General features: G+C 38.5%; 1 protein-coding gene across 2 annotated transcripts in view; it reads right to left on the reverse strand.

Moving 5' to 3' along the window:
* LOC124153454 (lachesin-like) overlaps positions 1–21646 on the reverse strand; it is an 810730-nt gene that overhangs the window by 45919 nt on the left and 743165 nt on the right. For both annotated transcript variants that reach the window (XM_046526611.1, XM_046526610.1), the window contains exon 4: positions 13297–13418. In XM_046526611.1, the coding sequence (XP_046382567.1) occupies positions 13297–13418 (122 nt within the window). The remainder of the gene's footprint in view (positions 1–13296; positions 13419–21646) is intronic.

Here is a 21646-nt window from a genome sequence, read left to right on the forward strand (position 1 = left end):
TCCTCCACTCCATCAACCACATCCCTTCTCCCTCGTACCTACCTCAAACTCAAAATCTTCATCCCCTGTCTTGATTCTTCAGCGCACCCAGAGAAAATCCGCCTACTACCCAGCAACCCTTCCACGTTTTTGACTTTCTTTCCTCTGGTCTAATGCTATTTTACCCTCTTTACCGCTGCTAACCTGTGTGATTGATCACACGTATTTTTTCATTCCACTGACTCTCTCTTAAAACATCTTTCTCCCTACTTTTCTTCTTATTACTTCAAAATATATTCTGGAGAACGCATAAAACCTTTTGAATGCATTTTGCCTTCAATCTGATATATACATATTTTTGGCAATCAAAAGAATTTTTCAACGTAAAATTATCATTCTAAGATGAGGCGATGGTTATTTTAAACACCAAATGCAACATGTTCAAATGGGATCACACATTTTTTTTGTTTTTATTTTGTTTTATTTTTTTAATATAATGATTGCACATATCAAGAGTATGTAAAAAGAGAGCATGAGATGTGTACATACTTTGAATAATTTTTAAGTCGATATCATTAACACCTCTCATAATACTGCCAAACCAATGCAGATTGCATAAAATTTGGTAAAAAGTGGTTGAGTATGCTACAAAATATTTCAAGGTGCCTCATGCTCCATAACTAGTATAAGTTATTCACTGCGTACAAACACGGTAAGAAGCGCATATATATTTTCCATAATTTCGGTTAAAATAATGATCACAGATGGAAAGCACAATTCCTTTACATATTACCGTAATAAAGGAAACTGTTAGTGAATATAAAGCAATAAACTTGAAACATTAATGCAAGCATGATGATCCCAACCAGTGAAATTCTTTCAGTTGGTATTACACTACATACGACGAAACACCATTCAACTAATCCTATAGTTCGCCTCTCTACCGATCGGGCCTTCCGTTGCATTTCACGATGCCATTGTAGGCAAGGAGGAGCTCCACGACACATATATCCAACGTAAACTGCTGCCTCCTTAAGTACGAGCTCCCACAATCTCATCCAGCTCACACCCCGCACGCATTCATACGAAGTTATCGTTGAAAAATCGGCCCTAGTCACACACACACACACAGGGAGAAAAGGAGACTTCCCACCGACTCAATGGCATCAGGAAGGAAATTCGGGACGAGTCTTCTCGGACCCATTCCTCCCGATCTCTCGACAACCACCTTCCTTCCTCCCTTCAGCCGATACACAAACAGCCTCTTCCCCGCACTCCTCTACTCGAGAAGCACCAGAGTTCTCGTTGGAGTGTTCTTCACATTCAGCTTCCGCAGCATCCCGCACATAAACATAGATGACCACTCCCCCTGAACTCCCTCCTCCTCCCCGTTGCATCGTAGAAGTCTCGCATCTTCCGCCAGTGTACACAAAGCCTTCTCCCGGTGCCATCTTTCTATCCGTCTCACCCTCTTCTCACCGCTTCCTCCAATCCCCGTGGACGAGGCCAAAATCTTTCGATTACCAAAACTCGAATGCTCGATGGTCCGTAATGCCATCCTGGGTAAAAGTATAACTTTTTTTCATGGATGAATTATAGCAGTTGCATGAAGGCTACTTCCAGAGTCGCAGATTATATACATTTCGTGAGCCTCATGTTACTCTTGCAGAGGCTTCGGTGGCGTAATGCATGACTTGTGAAGTTAAGGGTTCCAGCCGTGTTGCTGTTTACCTAAAAGGACCTCATAAGTAAAAAGATAAGGGTATTTGAAATATAAGCAGATGCATTAAAGTCTGTGTGTTGTAGCTATTAGGTAGCCGGGACAATACATCTCTCAAATTGTAATCTATAAAATAATTCAAAATTCTTCTGCATACATTTTTGTTCGCTTCGCCAATATTTTACAGATGCACATTATTATATTCGGTAGCCATTGAAAATTCCCAGCCTATAAAGGAGGGAATAACACTGGATAGCTATTTCAGGACAGAATATTTTTCTGAAACAATGGTTTTTCTCTCCTAGATTTCGAACCGGGATCCTCCACCCCTTCAAGTGTTTTATCTTTCTTAAAGGTTTCATCTTCCTCGTTCAGGTGAATGCTATTGTCTGTAAAAGAAAGGGTGGTAAATTGCTACGCGACATATTACGCCACAAGGAGGCGAGTTAGCAAATATAGAGTTTAAACTGAACTTCGACAAATTTTGCGGGTCATTCTATACATGGTTCACTTTCGGATACTCCACTGCTGCTTCCCAAAATTTGGGGGGAGTTTTTATTTAGGAATAGACTATCGAAGAGGATTATGTTGACAAAAGGAACAGCCTGAACTGGAAGAGAGAATGCTGGTTTTGTTGTAGCTGAAGAGGATCCGGATTCAAATTCCCGCGTCGGAAGAGTTTTTCAGATGCTGCGCAATCCTTCTTTGAGTGCCTCGTGGTGGGCACTTCCAATACAACATTCTTTCCGACGTTAAGCCAAGGTCCCCCATGTGCCTTTCGTTAAGAAAAGGCTAATGCCGACACCTGGTTTCTCTCCACCCTACCCTTCCGTCAATGCGCAAAAGACTGTGTCTGTCGACCTCCTCCTCCAAATACCACGCAAGAGAGGATACAAACATAGCAGTCACATGAGTCGGCCATGCTCCCCCCACGAACGAAGAAGGCCATTTCATTTCCAGCCTAAGCCATCTTGGCCCCACCCTCCTCACTCCCATTGCGAAGTCCCATTTTTCCACGGCGTCCATCCTCCTCCGGACCGAGGCACACCAAAACCCTATCAGGAGAGGGATTTCTCCCGCCCCCTCCCGCACCGCACTGATCCCGCGTGTGCCCACGGGAGTGATCATCACTCCAGCCCGTCCATTTCCCTCCCTGATTTCCTTCCACATTCCTTCCTCTCTCTCCACACACGCACTCCCCTCACAGTCCCTCCGATCTCTTTCAGGCCCATGCACCCCCAGGGCTGCATTCACTTCCTTCTCGTACCTACGCATCCCTCGCCAAACCATGACATGCCCGAAAACTCTGCGCTTCTCACTCTTCTCCAATTCCGAGAAAAAAGCTTTTCATTTGCCCTATTCATTCCGAGGCAGAGGAAGGCGAATTGCAGACGACACCAGAGGCCTCATCTTCTTCCTCATCCGTTTCCAGCAAAACGGGATTCTGGCGGAAACATGGCACATTGTGCCCTGCAAGGAGATTTTCCTTGCTTTTAAAAACATAGGGACTTCACGTAGACTCATTACACAAGAGGGGTTGGCAATTAGTTACCTTCATACACCTAGCAGAACAACTTTATACGAATTATACGAGTAATAACTACTTACTGAATTTATGTTTCTACATCTTTTATGATTCAAAGTTGAATAATACGTAAAATTGTTCCTCGTGTTTATCTTGATAATTATTAAATTATAATAACACCTACAAGAAATTAAGCAACTCACTCTCAATGTAGCCAAAGGTATTCTAACACCTGACTAAGAAATCAAGGCAATACCAACTGGACATCCATGTTTTTTTTTTGTGCATGAATTTCTTCACAATTCACATGAAAAAGCAACAGAAAGGTCATATGCAGCCAAGGAAGTTATCCTGGCCAATGTATGAATTCAGAAGCAATACAATTTCCAATTTACTTCCCTATATCCGATATTATAACAATTTCTGCATAATGGTTCCAATAAAAATAAACATCAATATAATTTGGCCGTTGGCGTTAAATACCGTTGAAGTGGAACGCGCTAATTTATATAGTTGCAAATTTTCCATGATGAAGGGCGAGGATAGATAATCAGTGATGGGAAAAGGGAGGTATCTTAAAAACAAATTATTACGATTAAAAAAAGTCTGATTCTCCCTCAAGATGAGACCAAAAATGTTATATCATATCGTTAATAACCGCTACACTGGGTATTATATCAATGTTAACGAAATTGAAGATTCAGGAGGGGAAATGATATTTTCAAAATAAAACCACGAAAAGCTCATTTATCACAAAGCAAAAGCTCATATTTCAATGCAAATCATCCCAATAAAAGGAATCTATCATCATATTCACCTCGCTGTAATATTATTTTTATCATATCCACATCATACGCAGGAGTCTATACGTTTGCACCGACTGAGCATCTTTGTACACCTTTTAGTCATGCGCTCCACTCATTTTTGCGACGCAGGAGGATTCAGAAAAAGCGCCAGGAGGGAATGGCGGAAAAAATGAAAAGAATAGGAAGGAGCTTAAAAGGGGGATGAGGGAACGTAGGCAGAAGGGTGTCAAGGGGATGAAATTGAAGAAAAGAGATAAGAGTGAGAGGGACTGACCAGAACCTAATTTTTTTCAGGCCCAAACCAAATCAACGGGTGGAATGAGATAGCACGGCGGTGTTTGTGTGAGTTTGGTCTTCTTCTCTCCACGATGGATCAAAGAGGGTACGACCGAGGCGGAGAAGGATAGAAAAAGAAAGACAAGTGATTGACGACGGAGAGAAGAAATGAGTCGATTTCGTGGACTGGGTAGGGAGAAAAGGAAACGCATTGTGAGAGTAAAGTAGGGTTTTTCACCATTGGTTTGTACAATTTTTAATAGTTTAATATTTTCTTTTTCAATCATATGAACCAAATGATGAGACAAAAACTTTACAATTTTCTCTAAAGCTATATTTTTATATTTATCGCTTTCTGCTCGGGAACTCGCAAATAATTTGGCTAAACCTCCCAATCCATCAGTGAGAATATCAGAATGCCAAAAAACTGTAGTTTCACGTCCAATGCTAACTCACCATAAAGTTAACACGATTAATGAGTGATAATCAAGTTTCAACGACAAATATCCATTTTTTTTTTCTTACGCTTCTCCTGATTCCCATCCTACTCACCACCGCTCCAGTTTTCCCGGTTCAATTTTTGGTATCCATTTTCCTAACTGTACTTTGATCCAATATTACAAAGTAGGGAGACCAAATGAATATTGCCGGAATATTAGGAAATCATCAAATAAAAACAGCAATGCCTTGGAATAAGTTGTAATTTAGCAACTTTTTTTCGACAAGGCATATCATGCACGAATTGAAGTTACAAAAAAATATGTTCATTCCCGACAGATGGCTTCGAAAAAGTTATATATAGATTTTTTTAACGCAATTTTTATTCCTGAACTTTGAATTAAAGAATCATGACGAACGCCCGGTAATTCATATCGTGAAATAAATTAATAATTTCTTACTAATTTTATTTTAGAAGATCTAAAAACAGCCCGGCGGTGGTAAATATTGAAATGTGTGCCTCTGATCTACGGTCAATTTCAGTTGAATGGGAAATTAATTGAGAATTTCAAAGTCACAGAATGGCATTTAGCAGCTTCAGGGCTTAATTTATCGAATTTAATTTCCCATGGGGACAATGAAAATACTTGGTAATGCTGCGCCCACATTTTATTCTTTCCTATCAATTAAATCCACCACTGGAACATTTCAAGATAAATTAGATATTCAATATCCATTCCCCCGAAGCATAAAAAATGAATTTTATAATAAATTTTATTTAAAAAATTCGCTGGATTATAATTCAATTTAATGGCATATGAAAAACGAGCAGTAGATTCCCAGATAAAGTTACATTTTTCATTCTTCGCTGTACAGTTCATTTACTTGAGATCACCCAGTATAAACTTTGAACTGATTTTATAATTCTTCAGGTGAGTGTACGCCAATATTTTTAGCTTTCCATTGTGCTTAATTTTAAAACTAGTGCCTCCCAAAAGTAATGTAGAGCTAAAATACAGGAGCAGTTACAAAGAATCCACCTCGCAGCATAAATGACATCAACGTTGCTTAATTGATGACAGTTTTGTAATATTTAAAATAAATTCCCATAAACCTACTTTTATTCTCTCAATTAAGTAAAATATATTATCTAAAACCACTGCAAACTATTAAAATTAATTTGGTAATCCTTAGTAAAGGGAAATCAGGAAAAAGTGAAGTAAAATGCATAAGAACGAGGAGTGAGGTATTGAAAGAGCGCATAAGAATTCACTGAATGCAGTAATGAGTGGAAAAGGCATAAACGGTACGGCAGCAAGAGGACCAGCGTTAATGGGTGTTTATGCTGAGGATTATAACATATGGGTTAACAAGGCTTTTTCAATCAATGGAAGCACTTCAAAATTCAATACAAAATGTGTATAATCTTGCGAATGAGTTCGAAGCAGAAAATCTTGCATTGGAATCAATGAAAAAAACGCATTGATATGCTTCAAAATTACTAAAAAAGCATAAGCAATACAAATGCCGCGATTTTCTGGTAATACTCCCATTGCGGATCTATGAGGGGGAGGAGGGGGAGGGAGTTTCCCCCTTCCTTTGGTTTCCAGTGTACGCTAGATAGAATGTTAATTTTTTTCCGACCGCACTACTGCTGGAAGTAAACCCCCACTTAGCCCCCCCTTGTCCCTATCATTGATCCGCCACTGATACCTCTGTTTCTTCGCTTGAATCCCAAACATTAGCCCCATGGAGAGCAAAGCTGTAAAGGTTGATTGACCCCTCCGAAAACACAGTGATATACAATTGCGAGAATAACACAATGAGGTGAGGAAAAAATTGAAGGGGAATTCATCCCAGGAAGATCCATGTACGATGTACAGTAAGGGTGGCAGTGAAAATAATAATATGGAAAAAAAGGATAGCGTGGGATAGGGAGAGGACATAGTAAAGGTAAAAGTCATTTGAAGGTTATTTATTATGCATGCACGTGAAATTATAATATTATCACCCACACATTTGATATCCGCCTCGCAACATTAATAACCTCCCTAATCACTTCATCTTGTAAATTATTTTAAAATATCCATATAAATGTCTTATCAAAATAAGATAATTATTAAAAGTGAGTAATACCATTATAGATATATCAAAACAGTTATTATTTTATGGATTGATTAATGAATCAAAGCTATGCAAGAACTAAATAATTGATAAGTTGCTCCGAGGGGGTAGGAAAATGAAGGCCAAAACAATTTGTGCCGAGAGTAGAACTATAATGGAAAAAATTTTGATCCTGATAAATCTTGTATCGACGAATGAATTCTGGTTTGAAACAGTTTTTCGGAAATGATCTCTAAACTTGAAAGTTGCCTATAGTATGTAACCTATCATATTTGCGAAGTTCCATACTCCAATCTATGGAAACTCTGAAGCTATTCACTCAAATGAAATAACGAAAACATTACTGATCGGATCGGAGCACCCTTCTTGAAATCGGTTGGGCACGTTCACTGAAAATCGCTAAATCTGGATAGTAAAGGTGTAGAGTAAGTGTAGGTGTAATAGGTTGTATGGCCCTTCGAGAACATGGAAATAGAAGGATAGCTCAATGTTCGGAAATGATTTAAGGGTATCGAGTTTCTGTACGCAAGGAGCGATGACTTCCACTACCGAGGGAACTATGGAACTGCGACTAATGGTGAAGAGTAGGCAAATGAGATACCACGTGCCAACCCATTCAAGGCTAGGGCCTGGATGATTTATGTGGGCAAAGTGCTGAGTGTGTAAGAGCAGATTGAAGTCACCGAGAGAGGGATAAAGAGGAGGGAGGTGTGGAAGAAAGGATTCGTTAAAAGGTACATAGGCTGATAGGGTGCGGAATTGCATCAATCACTAACGATACGAGCGTAATAACGAACCTCTCACGCATTAACCATCAGGTTCAGGATCCCCATATCCAAAACACGGCCGTAAGCATTAGTTGGGGGTAATTAACGACAAGTTAGATGCAAGGCAAAATTAAAGGAAGTTCAGCAACGGCAAATTTTCAAAAGATGTCTTTTACAGCCATTTCGTGTACCAGAATTTAACCGCATTACAGTACCGTAGCAATATGAATTTAGCCCGTTATCCATCTGCCGTTTCGGCATAATATATGGTGTCGTTCATCATTGAGAAGAAAGGATCGAGACATATTGGCACTAAGAATAACTTAAAAAATAAGTTTTCATCGTAAAATCGATACTGAAAATTTGGCGTAGTTGATTCCCTATTATAAATTTAAGAAAGGTTCGCTTCTGAGACGCTGGATTTTGAAAAGATAAAGTGCCCACCTCCACGATAAGGAATCTTTTCAGATAAACGGAACAGTCACAAGAAGAATACTGAAAAATGACAAGTATACTAAGATTTTGGCAATGCACAACAAATGGATTTGTAACGATAACAATGATAACCTTTCAATAACATTATGAAAGGTTAAAAATTGTATAGGCTTTGAATACGCTATCCATAATGAAACAGACAGCATATCCCAGAGAGATTTTAATTTGGAAGGAACGATTGACTTAGGGCAATTTACAAGAACAATGTCCGGAAACGGAGATATTTTTCATTTATGAATATAGGAGTAAATGGTAAGTCTATGAAGAATAAAATTTTAAATAATGAATTGTGATTCAAAATTATTAACCTATAAATTTTGTAATAAATTCAAACCCAATGCCAAAAAAATCTAGAACACATAGAGAACTTAATTTTCAGCCACTTGTGCTGTGGAAAAAAACCTCAGGCTGGATGCAGGAATAACAATGACATTACGCTAGAAACATTTGACCACGCTGGTGAGATCGTAATGGGTGCGAGAAAATTTCAACACGGAGGTTCGAATAGGATGAAGATGACTCCAAGAGACATTCGACACTTAAACCAACCATTGAAAGGACCACTGCACGTGATCGGCCAACTATCCATTTGCGACCACTACAAATGGAAAGCCTTCAGGTGACTCGTTTGGGGCTACTAACGCGTGTTCGTGGGAACTCAAGAGCCATCACAAACGGCCGTCAGTTGTAATTGAAACGAGCACAAGGCAATGCTTGGCTTCACTGAAGTAGCACTTGACCTATTCCAACGAGCTCCCTTGTCTTTTTTTTCCGACGGCAATGACTGCGAGAGGGTATTCTCAATTTTGCTATCGATTATAGCAAAGCTGAACGTCGAAAGCTCGCTGCGATGGGAGTCACGAGTGGAAATGGACCCTGGGACCAATAGTTCCAGACCTCCAATAATTAGAGTCTTAAGTCGATAATTTCCGGCATATTCAGTCAAATTCAGTCTAATTAGTACCTACGGTTAACTACCCTCTGCCCCTATTCCGTATTTTTTTTCAATTTCAAAAATGTCTATTGTGACAAATTTCGGATAAGATATAGAATATACTTAAAAATTTTAATATCAACACGAGCTTTGGCTACTTGATTCAACAATGGATGATGCAAATTAGTCATTGAAAAATGACTCTTGATGTACTTATTATTAACTTAAAATTAATGTAGGCAGCGATTATTCCGAGTCTCTTTCCGCGTTTGTCCATGTTTCTGGACTATATTTCGCCAACTGGAACATTAGGCGAAATATTGCCCAAAAATAATGAATAAATGCGGAAGAAAAATCGGAAGAATCACTGCCTACATTGAGTGAATGATCCAGAGAGGGGCTATTGGAGCTACAATATCTTGAGTATCCCATTTACACTAGATAATATTGTAATTTTTTCGAACCTCCACTGCTGCTAGGAGGTTCCACCCTCCCTCACCCCCAACTATTCCCCCGTTGTGCCTATCGGCGAACCACGTCTGCCCAAAGTCAAAATCTCCGCAGAAGCCTATATGGGAATTTAAAATTCATGTTTCAAAAGCAAAACACTAAAAGCGTGGGTAGCATTTCCCTATATTAATGCTAATACTATTAAAAACTATTAATACAATTATTATTCACAACTGCAGAACTGTCAGTGACATATATATTCCTCCTCAAGCCAACACATAAGCGGCCAGATCAATCATATTCAAATTCTGCCAGATCAATCATAGTAGGGAACATTCCGCCTTAAAGGATTAGAATCGTGGACACCTTGCGGTTAGGCTTGTCACGTTTGCATGTGTTGAACTTCTTCCATCTCCAGCGTGTTACCGAGCCATTAATCAACTACCGTTCTCAAAGAAGAGTAAGCTTCTGAAGCGAATAGATCATTAATTTACTGAAACTTTTCGGCATTAGAAAAACTCACCCTGATGATAACCCGAGCGGTCACTTTAAGTTCACCTAGAGGGTCCCCGAAACGAGGGAAAGATTGAGATCGGAATAGTGGCGGATGGAGAAAGACAGAAACGAAAAGGAGGGATAGAGTTGGAGAGCATGGCCGGTCTCATCGAGAATGGTTGGAGAGGTCCCAGTGTCCGGTGTCACGATCAAATGAAGGCGTTCGGCTGCAAATGGGACGTAGGGGATACGGATGGAATCGAACGGGTTTGGGATGAAAAAGTTGAAAGGGAAGAGGTGGAAAATTGGTGGAGGGCCAGTGGAGGGGGGGGATGACGGAGCGGTGGAGAATCGAAACGGCAGAACAGCTTAAGTGGGTCGATTAAAGGCTTTTGGTGGGGAGCGATGGGGTGGGCATAGTATGTGGACAGCAGCGGGCAGGGGACGCGCGGATAAAGATACGCTTTTCTCCAGTAATGGCGATCGGGTAATACTTATAACCAAGAACCTGCCTTGATATAACCTGCATAGAGGACGTCCAATTTCATCTCATTGAGGGCTGATATATGTTACCTCTTCAGTCGCATTTTAATAGGTTTCCAAAAATGTCCGCGGCGATGAGTTCACTGCGATCCATTATTTTCCAATAATTTGCCACACAATGTTTGTCTTGCAAGGAAAAGCATTGAAAAGTAATGAATATGATAGATCACATCATCATGCGCCTAAATTATGGTCAATACCACTAATTACACCCCTGAAATTCGGATCAATTAGTCCGCCAGTGACGCGGGTGTCGACAACGGTACACCCACTTACAACCGCGGTGGGTAACAACACATTTAGAGGCTGACTTGAGGCTTCTATTTTGTAATATTCGTGCTTATAACTTTCCACGGATAAGGAGGGAACAGATCTGAGGTCAGGGTTTGGATGTCGTTCCCTAAAATAATTATTTCTTGTTTCATCATCACTGGTCAACAATCCGAAGATTGGTTTGGCGCAGCTCTCCACTCAATTCTTCAATCAGCTAACACTTTCAAACCCACATACCACTTCTCTTTCTAGTTTGTCTTTACATGATTAATATATTTTGTTCGAGGTCTTCCTTTTTCGTTCTTGCTATCTTGTCCCTCGATGATTGATTTCATCAGGCCATCATGTCTCAATATGTGACCGATTAGATTGTTTCTTCTTCTTATAATGGTTTTCACGAGGCTTCTCTTCTCTACTACTCTTCTTTGGATTTCCTCATTACTCACTCAGTCGATGCATTTGATCTTCATCATTTTTCTGTAGCACCGTTTTTCGAAAGCCTCTTCCCTTGATTTCTCTGCTGTAGTCATTGTCCATAGTTTACTCCCGTAATTGAAAACAAATGAAAAATTAATGTTGAAAGAGGCTTGACGGTTTTCTAATTGCCAAGACTAGGTATATTTTCAGTAAGATTCCAAAGTCTAAATTTGTTAATTACTATAAATGTTATAATGATAGTTTTTATATAGATAAAGTAAAAACAGGGATAAATTTTCAAGCTCATCACGTTTAAACGTCATCATTGAAGATATTTCAAATATAAATATTTTTATCATCAGTACTTTAGCCTTCTGCTCCGACTAGCGTTTATTCGAACCCAGAAACATAGGGATGGATTTCAGGCTGAGCTATATACACCCTGCACTCTCCACTGCTCCGGGTTTCACCTTATCCACGATTTCCTGGGCAACGAGTTCGAGAGAAAAACAGCGGAGAGTGGGAGGGGAAGGGGAAATAACAAGAGAGAATCGGAGCAAGCTCCGTGAGGTGGAAAGCGGTTATTTTTCGGAGTGGGAGGACCAAAGGAGGAAAAAAAGAGTATTGGAAAAATGGGAATGAAAGAGGAAAATACAAGGAAAGCAGGACGGAGGAGAAAAGACGAGGAAAAGGGAGAGGGAAAATAATGGAAAAGAGAATGAAAATGGAGCCAAAGAGGGAGCGTGAGGTAAAGGTGCGTCTGCAAGGATGTGAAAAAAAATGAATGGGAGGAAAAAATATTAATCGGACCCAGAAAGAGAAGGGAGCAAGGTAGGTATCGTTATTCATTTCGCCGTTGAAGCCACTCCTCTCTCCAATATGGCAGGGATCACCAGACATACCTCTTGATAACCAATTAATGATTCCGATGAAATAGAAAAAAAAAGAAATCGGTTTTCTGATTCTGTCTGCGGAGGGACCCTTTCCCTTGTTTCGCCAATGCCCCAGAGATCGCAAATATGCTGATTAATTTTTCATAAGCCTGATTATTCAGAATTCCTTTGTGTTCTTCAGTAAATATAATTCATTTCGATGGTAAAAAAACGTTCGCTTCCCGGCTTGTGTTCCCCATGAACTTCTCCTTAATTTTTCCGGAGGCCCAGTAGATGTATTTGAATCGAAGACAAAGGACATATGTCCCACAGGTAAACAATAGCAATGTGATTCGATTGGAAACAACTAAAATTTTGTTTCAAAGACTCTTTTGTTTTTATCGATTTTCTATTCCACAATGTGATCGACTGGAGAGAAAATTGAACCCTCAAATCCAAAACTTTAAAATGATAGAATATGAATCATGCCTTATGACGAGCAATTTTTAAAAACTACATTCAGCAATGAATTGATTAGTACCTCTACTGTGTCCAACATGGATTTTACCTTTAAGGACTATTTTAGCCCTTATTCCATCAAAAATAAATACATTATGTTGAATCAGAATCACAGAAATAGCATGATGTTCTGCCATTATTAAGCGCTTCACGAAAATTAAAAAAAAAATTATAAAAATTTCGTAAATCTATCATATGTAAATCAAAGTGTTTTAATTCCATTGTATAAAGCTAAAACATTTTACCATTACAAGTAATTGCTAATGCATGATAAAATCCACGCACTTTTTAAACTTTACGTGCATCTTCACAAAATAATAGTTACGAACATTAAAGCAAAGCGTAACTAATTGTAAGCATCGACTGGAGATTGTTAAGAATTTATAATAGCGGAGAGTAACTAGACCTTAAAAGAATGGCGTTAAGATGATTGAAAACAGAATGAACACAATCACTGCTATTTTTGGACGGTCATAAAAATCGGACTCCTTCATTATCAGATAGAAACAAAAAAAAAGAACTTCCATGCTGACGAAACCATCTGGGACGGTACTAAGGCCTCATGTGTGATATTTTCAAAAGATATATATCTTTACAAATCCCCATGTAAGGCTTAAAAACCTTCACGTTGTACCTTAAAACATAGATCTCGGTCGAACATACCTTTCTTGTCCACGTGATAGTTGGCACAGGGTTTCCAGAAGCCTTGCATTCCAATGTGATTGATCCACCTTTGCGAACGGTGACTTGCCCATTGGCGGGAGAACTCCGAATGGTTGGCGGAACTGAAAGCACAAAAGAGTTAACATCACTCAGCTGCTCATAGGTTTCAACAAAATATTAGCGATAAACAAAATTGTTTATAGTAATCCAAAAAACATTGTAGAAAATGCCTCTTTTTAAAAAGATCGATTACATATACGAGCTGAAGGATCAAAAAGTGAATGCAAATATCAAGTTTCACAAAAAACGTCATCACTGACGAAATTATTCCCTCGATGACTTTATTCAATGAGCGGTCAGTAATTTTTTCTTCTAATTGTCCGATGATTTTTACAGTGGTTGACGTAAGCATTTTGTACCGATGCTGATATTAATGGAGCGGCTTCCTTTCCTACGGAAACAGATATTAAAGCATACCAAAAAATCAACTGGCAGCAGTTCATAAAGTTGATGACTGTCTTGGTAGGAAAGAAGGATCTCTTTGGAGAGAAGACTGCATGTCGGGGGGAAAAGTGAGTGTTCATTGAAGGCCTTCAAGTTAAATTATATCTTTCAAAAAAATCTTCAGTTGGGCCATGGACCAGTCGACCTCCCACTCCCGACGGCCTTCGCTGTTACGAAGTTGAAATGAGCCTTACGAAAAGGAATACAAATCATACATTACTAATACGATACCGAGAACACATGAATAGAGAGCAATAGAAGGAATGCCGAACGAGCACAATCACATTCCTGTTAAATGTGCAGACAGAATAAAACTGAAAAATCGGATGAACATGTACAAAGCGGATAACCCATTTTAGGAATTTCTCTGCCTCATTCCGAAGGAAATATTTTCTTTTCAGCAATAGTATTGCTAAAAAGAATATCATAGGAAGCTCAAAACGTATTCGCACTCAGTGTTTCCATTCCGTAATTTCTGATAACTTCGGTGACTTGTGTTTTTATTTCTGAGGATAAATTTATGTAATATATATTTTATGATATATTCCCGGGTATAACAAGGAACTGCATGTAGCTACTCTACTGAGCGCTCTCGGCACACTCATGATCCAATAACTTTGGGAGGGGAGAAAATTCGAAGGAGAGAACCAAGTGAAGGGATATTTACTCCCGGGGGAGTAGGGAGTGAAAACGACGAAGGTGGACGGGAGAGGGAGAAAGGGAAAGCTGGGGATGAATGAGGAAGGTGGAAAAGTGGTCAACAACAGTCACTCCCAATGCTGAAAACAACAGAGAGGCGCTGAGCGAAATGATCAACGAAACCCGGTTAGTCCGTGCTCGGAACCGAGGAACCTGCGCGGCGGATTTTGTAGTCGTTTAATTAGACGGCAGACGTATGATTGACGTCTATTTTTTTTCAATGCACACCTCACCTTCCTGTACATATTCTCTCTCTTCCGCACGGCCCACTCGTACCGTTGACTAGCTGAAACCCACCTTTCATGCGCCGAGAGAATAGCCAGCGCGGGGAAACCAACAAACGGAATGGAACTTACGTAAACACGAGGGGATTCCTAATAGATATTCACGGTCCACAAACTTCAAACATGATAACAATATGATGTTCTGTAACATTGATAACACTTAAGGACACCAATTGAACTATGGAACCAACAAATTATACCAAAACTAAAAATGCCTTCATGCTTGGGGATGAGGTAACTCGCGTAAGTGATACCATAGTAGTTATAATTTTTCAGTGAAAGTGAACACAAAGAAAGAAGTATATGATGATGAATGAGGGCATCATTTACAGAATTAGCTAAATAATTACTCCTTGCCAAGGCATTGAGAGTCATTGTTTATTGGATCCCTGGCGAGAGCCAATGAGGCCAAGAAATCTTATGTATACATCTCCAAGAAAATAATTAGTAAAATAACAATTCACTAGATCCGTGAACAGAAATGAGACGCAACACGCAAACCAATTTTTAAAATATCCCTTATTTAATGAACTATAGAATTTTTCATCCCCAACATAAAAACGCATACAATGTTTCTCAAATATTCAAATTGTGAAATAATAAAAACGACAGAAGCAGTGTGCAATTTATCTTCCAGAAAAATAAATTGCAATAAAAATTATCAAAGCTGTATGGGCCAGATGAAGATTCACCCTTACTTCTTTAGATGATGTAATGAAATCAAAATCTCGCAGAGTAAAAAATTAAGAGTCCTCAGATTTACGGTAAGTAAATCTGCATAGCACGACGATGAGGATATTTATGCCACCAATAGCAATCACCAATACCCCAGATCAAAGTACAAAGAATGTGAAACGTACTGAGAACACTCATACATTTCCTGGAATAAATTTAAGTCTTATATTTCCAAAATGAAATCATTGGAAAAGAAATGTTTTCCTTGTAGAACAAAAAGCCTGACAGTGACCTTTGACGATGAGAGAGAGAGAGAACGAAAACCACCGGGGATTCTTCTCAAACGGTACAGATATTGGGCTTACGGAGGGAAAAGAAATGAGGCGGGGAATGAACAGGAGGTGGATCGGCAGATTGGAAGAGACGGGAAATTAAAGAATTTAAGGAATACATTAGGATGGGATGGAAAAAAAGAGTGGCACATTTATTTGGACATTGAGGAATCGATATGATCGTCAAGGGGTGCTCCTGGGGTGACTAGGCTAGGGTAGGACTGGAGGGATCAACACAGCGGGAGGGCAGACCATGATGGAAATAATATGTGACGAAAGTGATGAACGGGAAGTGGGAGAAGGTACGGGTGAGAGTGGACCAATGAGAAATAAATGAAAAGAGGTTAGCCAAGAATATAAATTGGGAATCGGAGGGTAGAAAATGTTAGAAATGAAATGAAGGGGTCCGAAAAGGGTAGGAATTAAGGAAATATATGTACGAACCCAAAGGGGGATGGAAATAGCGATGGGGAAAAGGAGATTACGGAGAAATCGAGTGACTGGCAGGGATGGGAGTAGTTTTTATGACCTAAAAAGAGAGAGAGAAGGAAAATATTTTTCATAAATCAAGGGAATAACCAATGAGCCAATGAGTTGAATCTGTCAGCGCGTGCCTCCAGGCCAACAAATGCTCCAATGCCTTAGAGATAATGGTTTCAAATAAAGTACTTCCCAGGCGCTTTCATCCTTTCACCCGAATCAGAAAACTCCATTTCTCATGTATTCAAAGCATTACATTGCAACTGCTTTTTTTAAATCAAAGAAGGAAAAAAATTAGATGCTATGAGGGGAGCGTAAAAAAACTACATTGCATTCCAACACTCCCAACAATATATATCGGGATTAACGGTTTCACAGAGTCTGTCAATAAATGGAGGATAAATTTTGGACGGTGATGGAAATCGCGCAGCTCATTGCTAAAAATTACTGCATAGTTACGTAAAAAATGTTGTATTCACTACACCCAGAAGGAATGAATAGGTGCATCAGATGAAATAATTTAAACTGGTCTTTTACAATAAATTAATATGCAATTATAATTTTCTTTCATAATGCAATATATTTTCTTATGCTACGCAAAATTCACCATAGAGTGCTATGCTTGCGTATTCCAGATAAATAGGTTCAAGCATGGATATGAATTTTCAAAGCCACCAATCAACAGTTATTAGAGGTTACTAGTTGGGCAGCACATTATGGATAATATCACGGGATAAACTCAATCAAGCATTAAAAACGTCCTCCCGATATGAATATCTTGTTATTATTTTATCCGACAAAAATATAGCCGCTTACCGAGAATGAAGGTAATTTCTTCTATTTTTTAATGAATACAAAAATAAGAGAGCTCATTTATATTTGCAGTACTTTAGCCTACTTGTTATATGAGTATACTCGTCCTATGATTTCTGATTCACAGAAACGTTACAAATATATTTATGAAAATGAGTGCATGAAAAGACAACACTGTAATTTATGCATGGGCGTAGTCATTTTTATGGGTTGGCTAAGGAATGTACGTAAAGTCTTTTTAGATTGACACTTTCATTCTTGTGCTCGTCGCCTTCATAAGACTTGTAGAGTAATTTTTTATGATGCCATATATATAAAAGAGGTTTTATCACAATATAGCTAAAAGAACAGAGATAGGTAAATTTTTTTAACAGTTTCAATTATTTATTCTTCCCTAGTGATTCCGTGATACTATTAAACTTAACACAAAATCTCCATTCTGTAATGATCCTTTTAATCAAAAGTTCGATTTGCTTTATTAAGAAACTGAAACGAACTTTGGAGTTTAAAAATGAATTAATTTACACAATGTTAAATTCTAACAAAGGGAGTTCACAGCTACAGAAATCGTCGGTACGTTTAAAACTTGATTAATTCTATTTTAGAAGAATTCGGTAAATGGAGTTAACTGAAGGGAAAAAATTGTGAATGGATGGGATCAAGAACTGCTACGTAATAAAGTGTTTGATAGCCTTAATTTACTAGTAATCATTATTATTCACGCGAGTTAATTTGACCCATTGAAATTATTCCCTTTATTTCGAAAGGGTAGCTTATTGCATCTCATTTTTATTATTCATGAAAGAATAAAAGATTATTTTTAAAATTCCGATTGACTATTATATTTTCAACCGTTTAAACATATTTAGGTGTAAAATATGAATTGCGCTACTTAAATTTCTCTAATTTATGTTTCCATTGAATGCTATGATAGTTTAAGTTCAAAATGGTTTGACTACCGAAAGATGAGAATTCTCTGGTCCTCATATTTTAGCATTTATGTTCAATAAGGCAAGCCGTTTGGTCATTTTTTTAAATTAAAAATGAGGAAGCCACACGTATTCATGATGTATTAGTCATCGATAAATCTCTAGGGACATGAAGAAAAAGGAAAGATATAGCATGAACCTCGTTTACAGTGGAGATAAAAGATGGTGACAAGGACGTTGTAGTGAGAGGATGGAAAGTGGTTCGGCCAGAGACGGATGCAGGGAAGCGAAAGGATCTTGTTCGAAAGTGTTGGCCCTCCCTTGAACTTCCTAGGGTGGCAAACGGAGAGGTTAATTCTAGCAAGGGAATGGGTTTGAAGGTTTGGGAAGGGTGCTGGGTGGTTGTGAAGTGACTGATGACCTTCCTTAGGATGTAGGTGCCGGAAAAGGAGAAGAAATGGCCAAGGCAGCTTTGTAAGACGACGGAACAAAGAGCGGAAAGCTTAAACTAATGACAGCTGGTCCTCGATATCTATAGCCAGGCTAAATCTCTTCCTGTTTTCATCTACTACAAGCTGATGTTTAATATCGATTATTTAGGTAAATAATTTTACAAGACGTGAACCAATGAATAAATTAAATAGAAATAAGTGGATAAACTGATTATCACCATGCATTTAGTAAATTAAAACAATATAAGAATGAAATATTCCCACGCTTCACCATCTACCAAATGACGCAAACCTTCTGCTTGACCTATCTTTAATGCGACGGATTTATCGTTTTAGATGTATCCTTTTATTTGAAGGTTTAGAGGGTGTAAAAATAGATCAACTTTAAAATTGAATCAATACTGAAAATTTCAAGATGAAAGCACGAATTTTATATAAGCGATCCGTCACATAACAACACCGATCGGAAGGTAGGCGTCATCTTAAGTCTTAGTTTTGGTAGCGCGCAGGACTAACTTTTGCATTGACGATGGATCTGTAAGTTTTCAGACGTAGTTAAGTCAACAGTTGCGTACAAATCTTTTAGCTTTCCCTCCTTACTCGCAATTCATGGATGCTGTAATTAAATAGTGATTACGTAAAAAACATTCCTACATTCAAATGGAATTTGAGGAAGGATCTACCATGGAACTAAAATTTATCCGAAGGAATTAAGCGAAACATGCTAATTTCTCTAAAAAATTCGTTGCAAAGAAAGAGAAATATAAAATGCCTCTACAAGGTAAAATACTCAGGGCTCTTCTTCAGTGTTAACGCTAGTAAGAATATATATTTTACCTTGAGATTGGAAATGAAGATGTATTAAGCAAGAATTGCGCATCAGAAGTGACGCAAACACCACATTGAGAGGTGGTACAGCATCCTTTCACACCACGAGCTCGAAATCGATCGTCTTATATCGTTATGAAGAAAAGAAAATTCATTCTTCGCTCTCCCCCGCTATTGACAACTCTCACTGTGATGATAATTTATTTCATTGCAATGTTAAAAGGAAAGTAAAATCTACGACAAAGAAAAGAAAAAGGTCTCCGTATCGAGATCACTCAGTCCCTATTGTAGAAAATATAATTTCATTTAACGCCTGGCACACGGATGTCCATAATGAATAATTGACGCAAAGAGATGTAAAAAAAAACATGGGAACCATTGTATAGGAGTTCGAGATTCCAATTAAGCCGCGGCTTTGCCCCCGCTGGGTGTCTGAGGAGGAAAAAAAAACAGGAGGGGTTAGGGACAACAGAGTGAGGCCTGGGGTTCGAATGAGTGAAATATAGTCCCCCTGTCGAGTCGCTGACAAATGACCTTTCATCGGAGCCACCCACTCCTTGGGACGCGTGTATTAAATAAAGCGCTGAGCATTTTATGAACTCCCGCATTGTCCAAAAGACTTGTCCCCTCACCTCGCACCCATTGCCAAACCCTTTTCTTCACGTAACACCCCCTTCAAGCTTCCACTGCAACCATACTAGCCCTCTCCCACGGTGCTGACGCATTCTAGACTCGCTTTTAGCCTTCTCACCGGGGGTGGTCATGGCAGGAATATTGAAGTAGCAAGTCTCTTCCGACCACTTCTTCCCTTTATGGGCTGCTAAGTTCATCACATGTAATGTATCCTGTGTATGATGCACGAAGGAAGAGATTAGACAGATTTTAGTTACTGAAACGAGAACAGATGAAAAGAGAAAATCGGGTGAGGTTAAGGTGGGCGGAAAGAGTCTTTCCATTAAGATTAATTCAATTGACAGCGAGGGTGCAACGTCTTTGGGGATATTTCGAGAGAATAAGGGACCAGAAACATTCCATGTGAGCCAATCAATGCCAGAAAGAAAAGTGGGACAATGGAAATGACGAAAAAATATAAAGGACCCGCATTTGCTTCTTTCTCCGTACCTTTGTAACCCGTGGCTTTATTCTTGAATTCTCATTAAATATACACCTCAACGATACCAAAAGAGGCCCCATATGATTTTATGCTCATTAATTTTATTCCACTATAAAAATCTACAGACACGATGCATTACAAAATAAATAAGTATTTTAGAATAAGAATAACCAAAATTATGACGATATAACTTTATATAATGCTACGATTTTTTCTGTTAACTCCGAATTTAGCACTATTTTGCCGAAAAGCTGGTTTCACTAACAAATTATTCTTCATTTCTTTACGGGCTTCCAGAATGACAAGCTATAAGTATTATTTCAAGGGTTTTCAAAGAGCATCGAAAGCATTGAAACATTTGTCATAGCATATTTTAAGCATTGAAAAAATGTTATAGAAGAAACCTTCAAATAAGAATTATAATTTAAATAAATTAAATAGTTAACTGTATTCTCAGAGCTCTTTATCAACTGCTATGTCACATATCCAAGAGTATCACGTGTTTTATTTGACAAAAATATAGTTTAAAATATTTGATATTTTTTAGAATGCATTCACATAAAGAATAAGTAAAGATATATTTAACATGATATTTTTTTAAGCTTAATCTGAACCGTAGAAATTCGTAAAAATTAACCCTAAATATAAAATATCCCCGTATTCTTCAGAGATATTTATCCAATGTAACGCCGCTATCAGCTGGAGTGTCTGCATAGTTCATAATTACCTATAGCAAAAAAAAACATTGTTATAATAATTATCATGCCCTCATAGCTAACGCCTGAAAAGTTCTTACTTACCACTCATTGAGGAAATAGCAGTGCAGTGTAGCATGTTAAGAACATCTCAATTATACCTCAATATTGTCCATCTGGCCTAAAAAAAACTTTTTCCTTTATAGCCTCTAAAAATGATATTCCATTATACTCTGATTTATGATGAAATTTAGAATTTAGGAAAAACTAAGCTCCTTTAAATTGTCCGGTTATTGAATTGTGAGCTATTCCCAATTGATGGTAAGGAAAATCTCTCTGAGTGTAAAAATATACAGGTGAAAATTATCACCAAAGTTTAAAAGTCCCTCTGTGAGATGAGGTTACTTTTCCTGACCCACCAAGAATAAAAAAAATATCAAATTAAATTGGATCGGGCTCGACGGTACACCAAAAAGAGATAAAAGGAAGAGCATTGGTGCAGCTTCAGGTTACTCATATGCACCCACGGCACGTTCCTCCAAGAC

The sequence above is a fragment of the Ischnura elegans genome, chromosome 2 (assembly GCF_921293095.1).
Source record: "Ischnura elegans chromosome 2, ioIscEleg1.1, whole genome shotgun sequence".
NCBI lineage: Eukaryota > Metazoa > Arthropoda > Insecta > Odonata > Coenagrionidae > Ischnura > Ischnura elegans.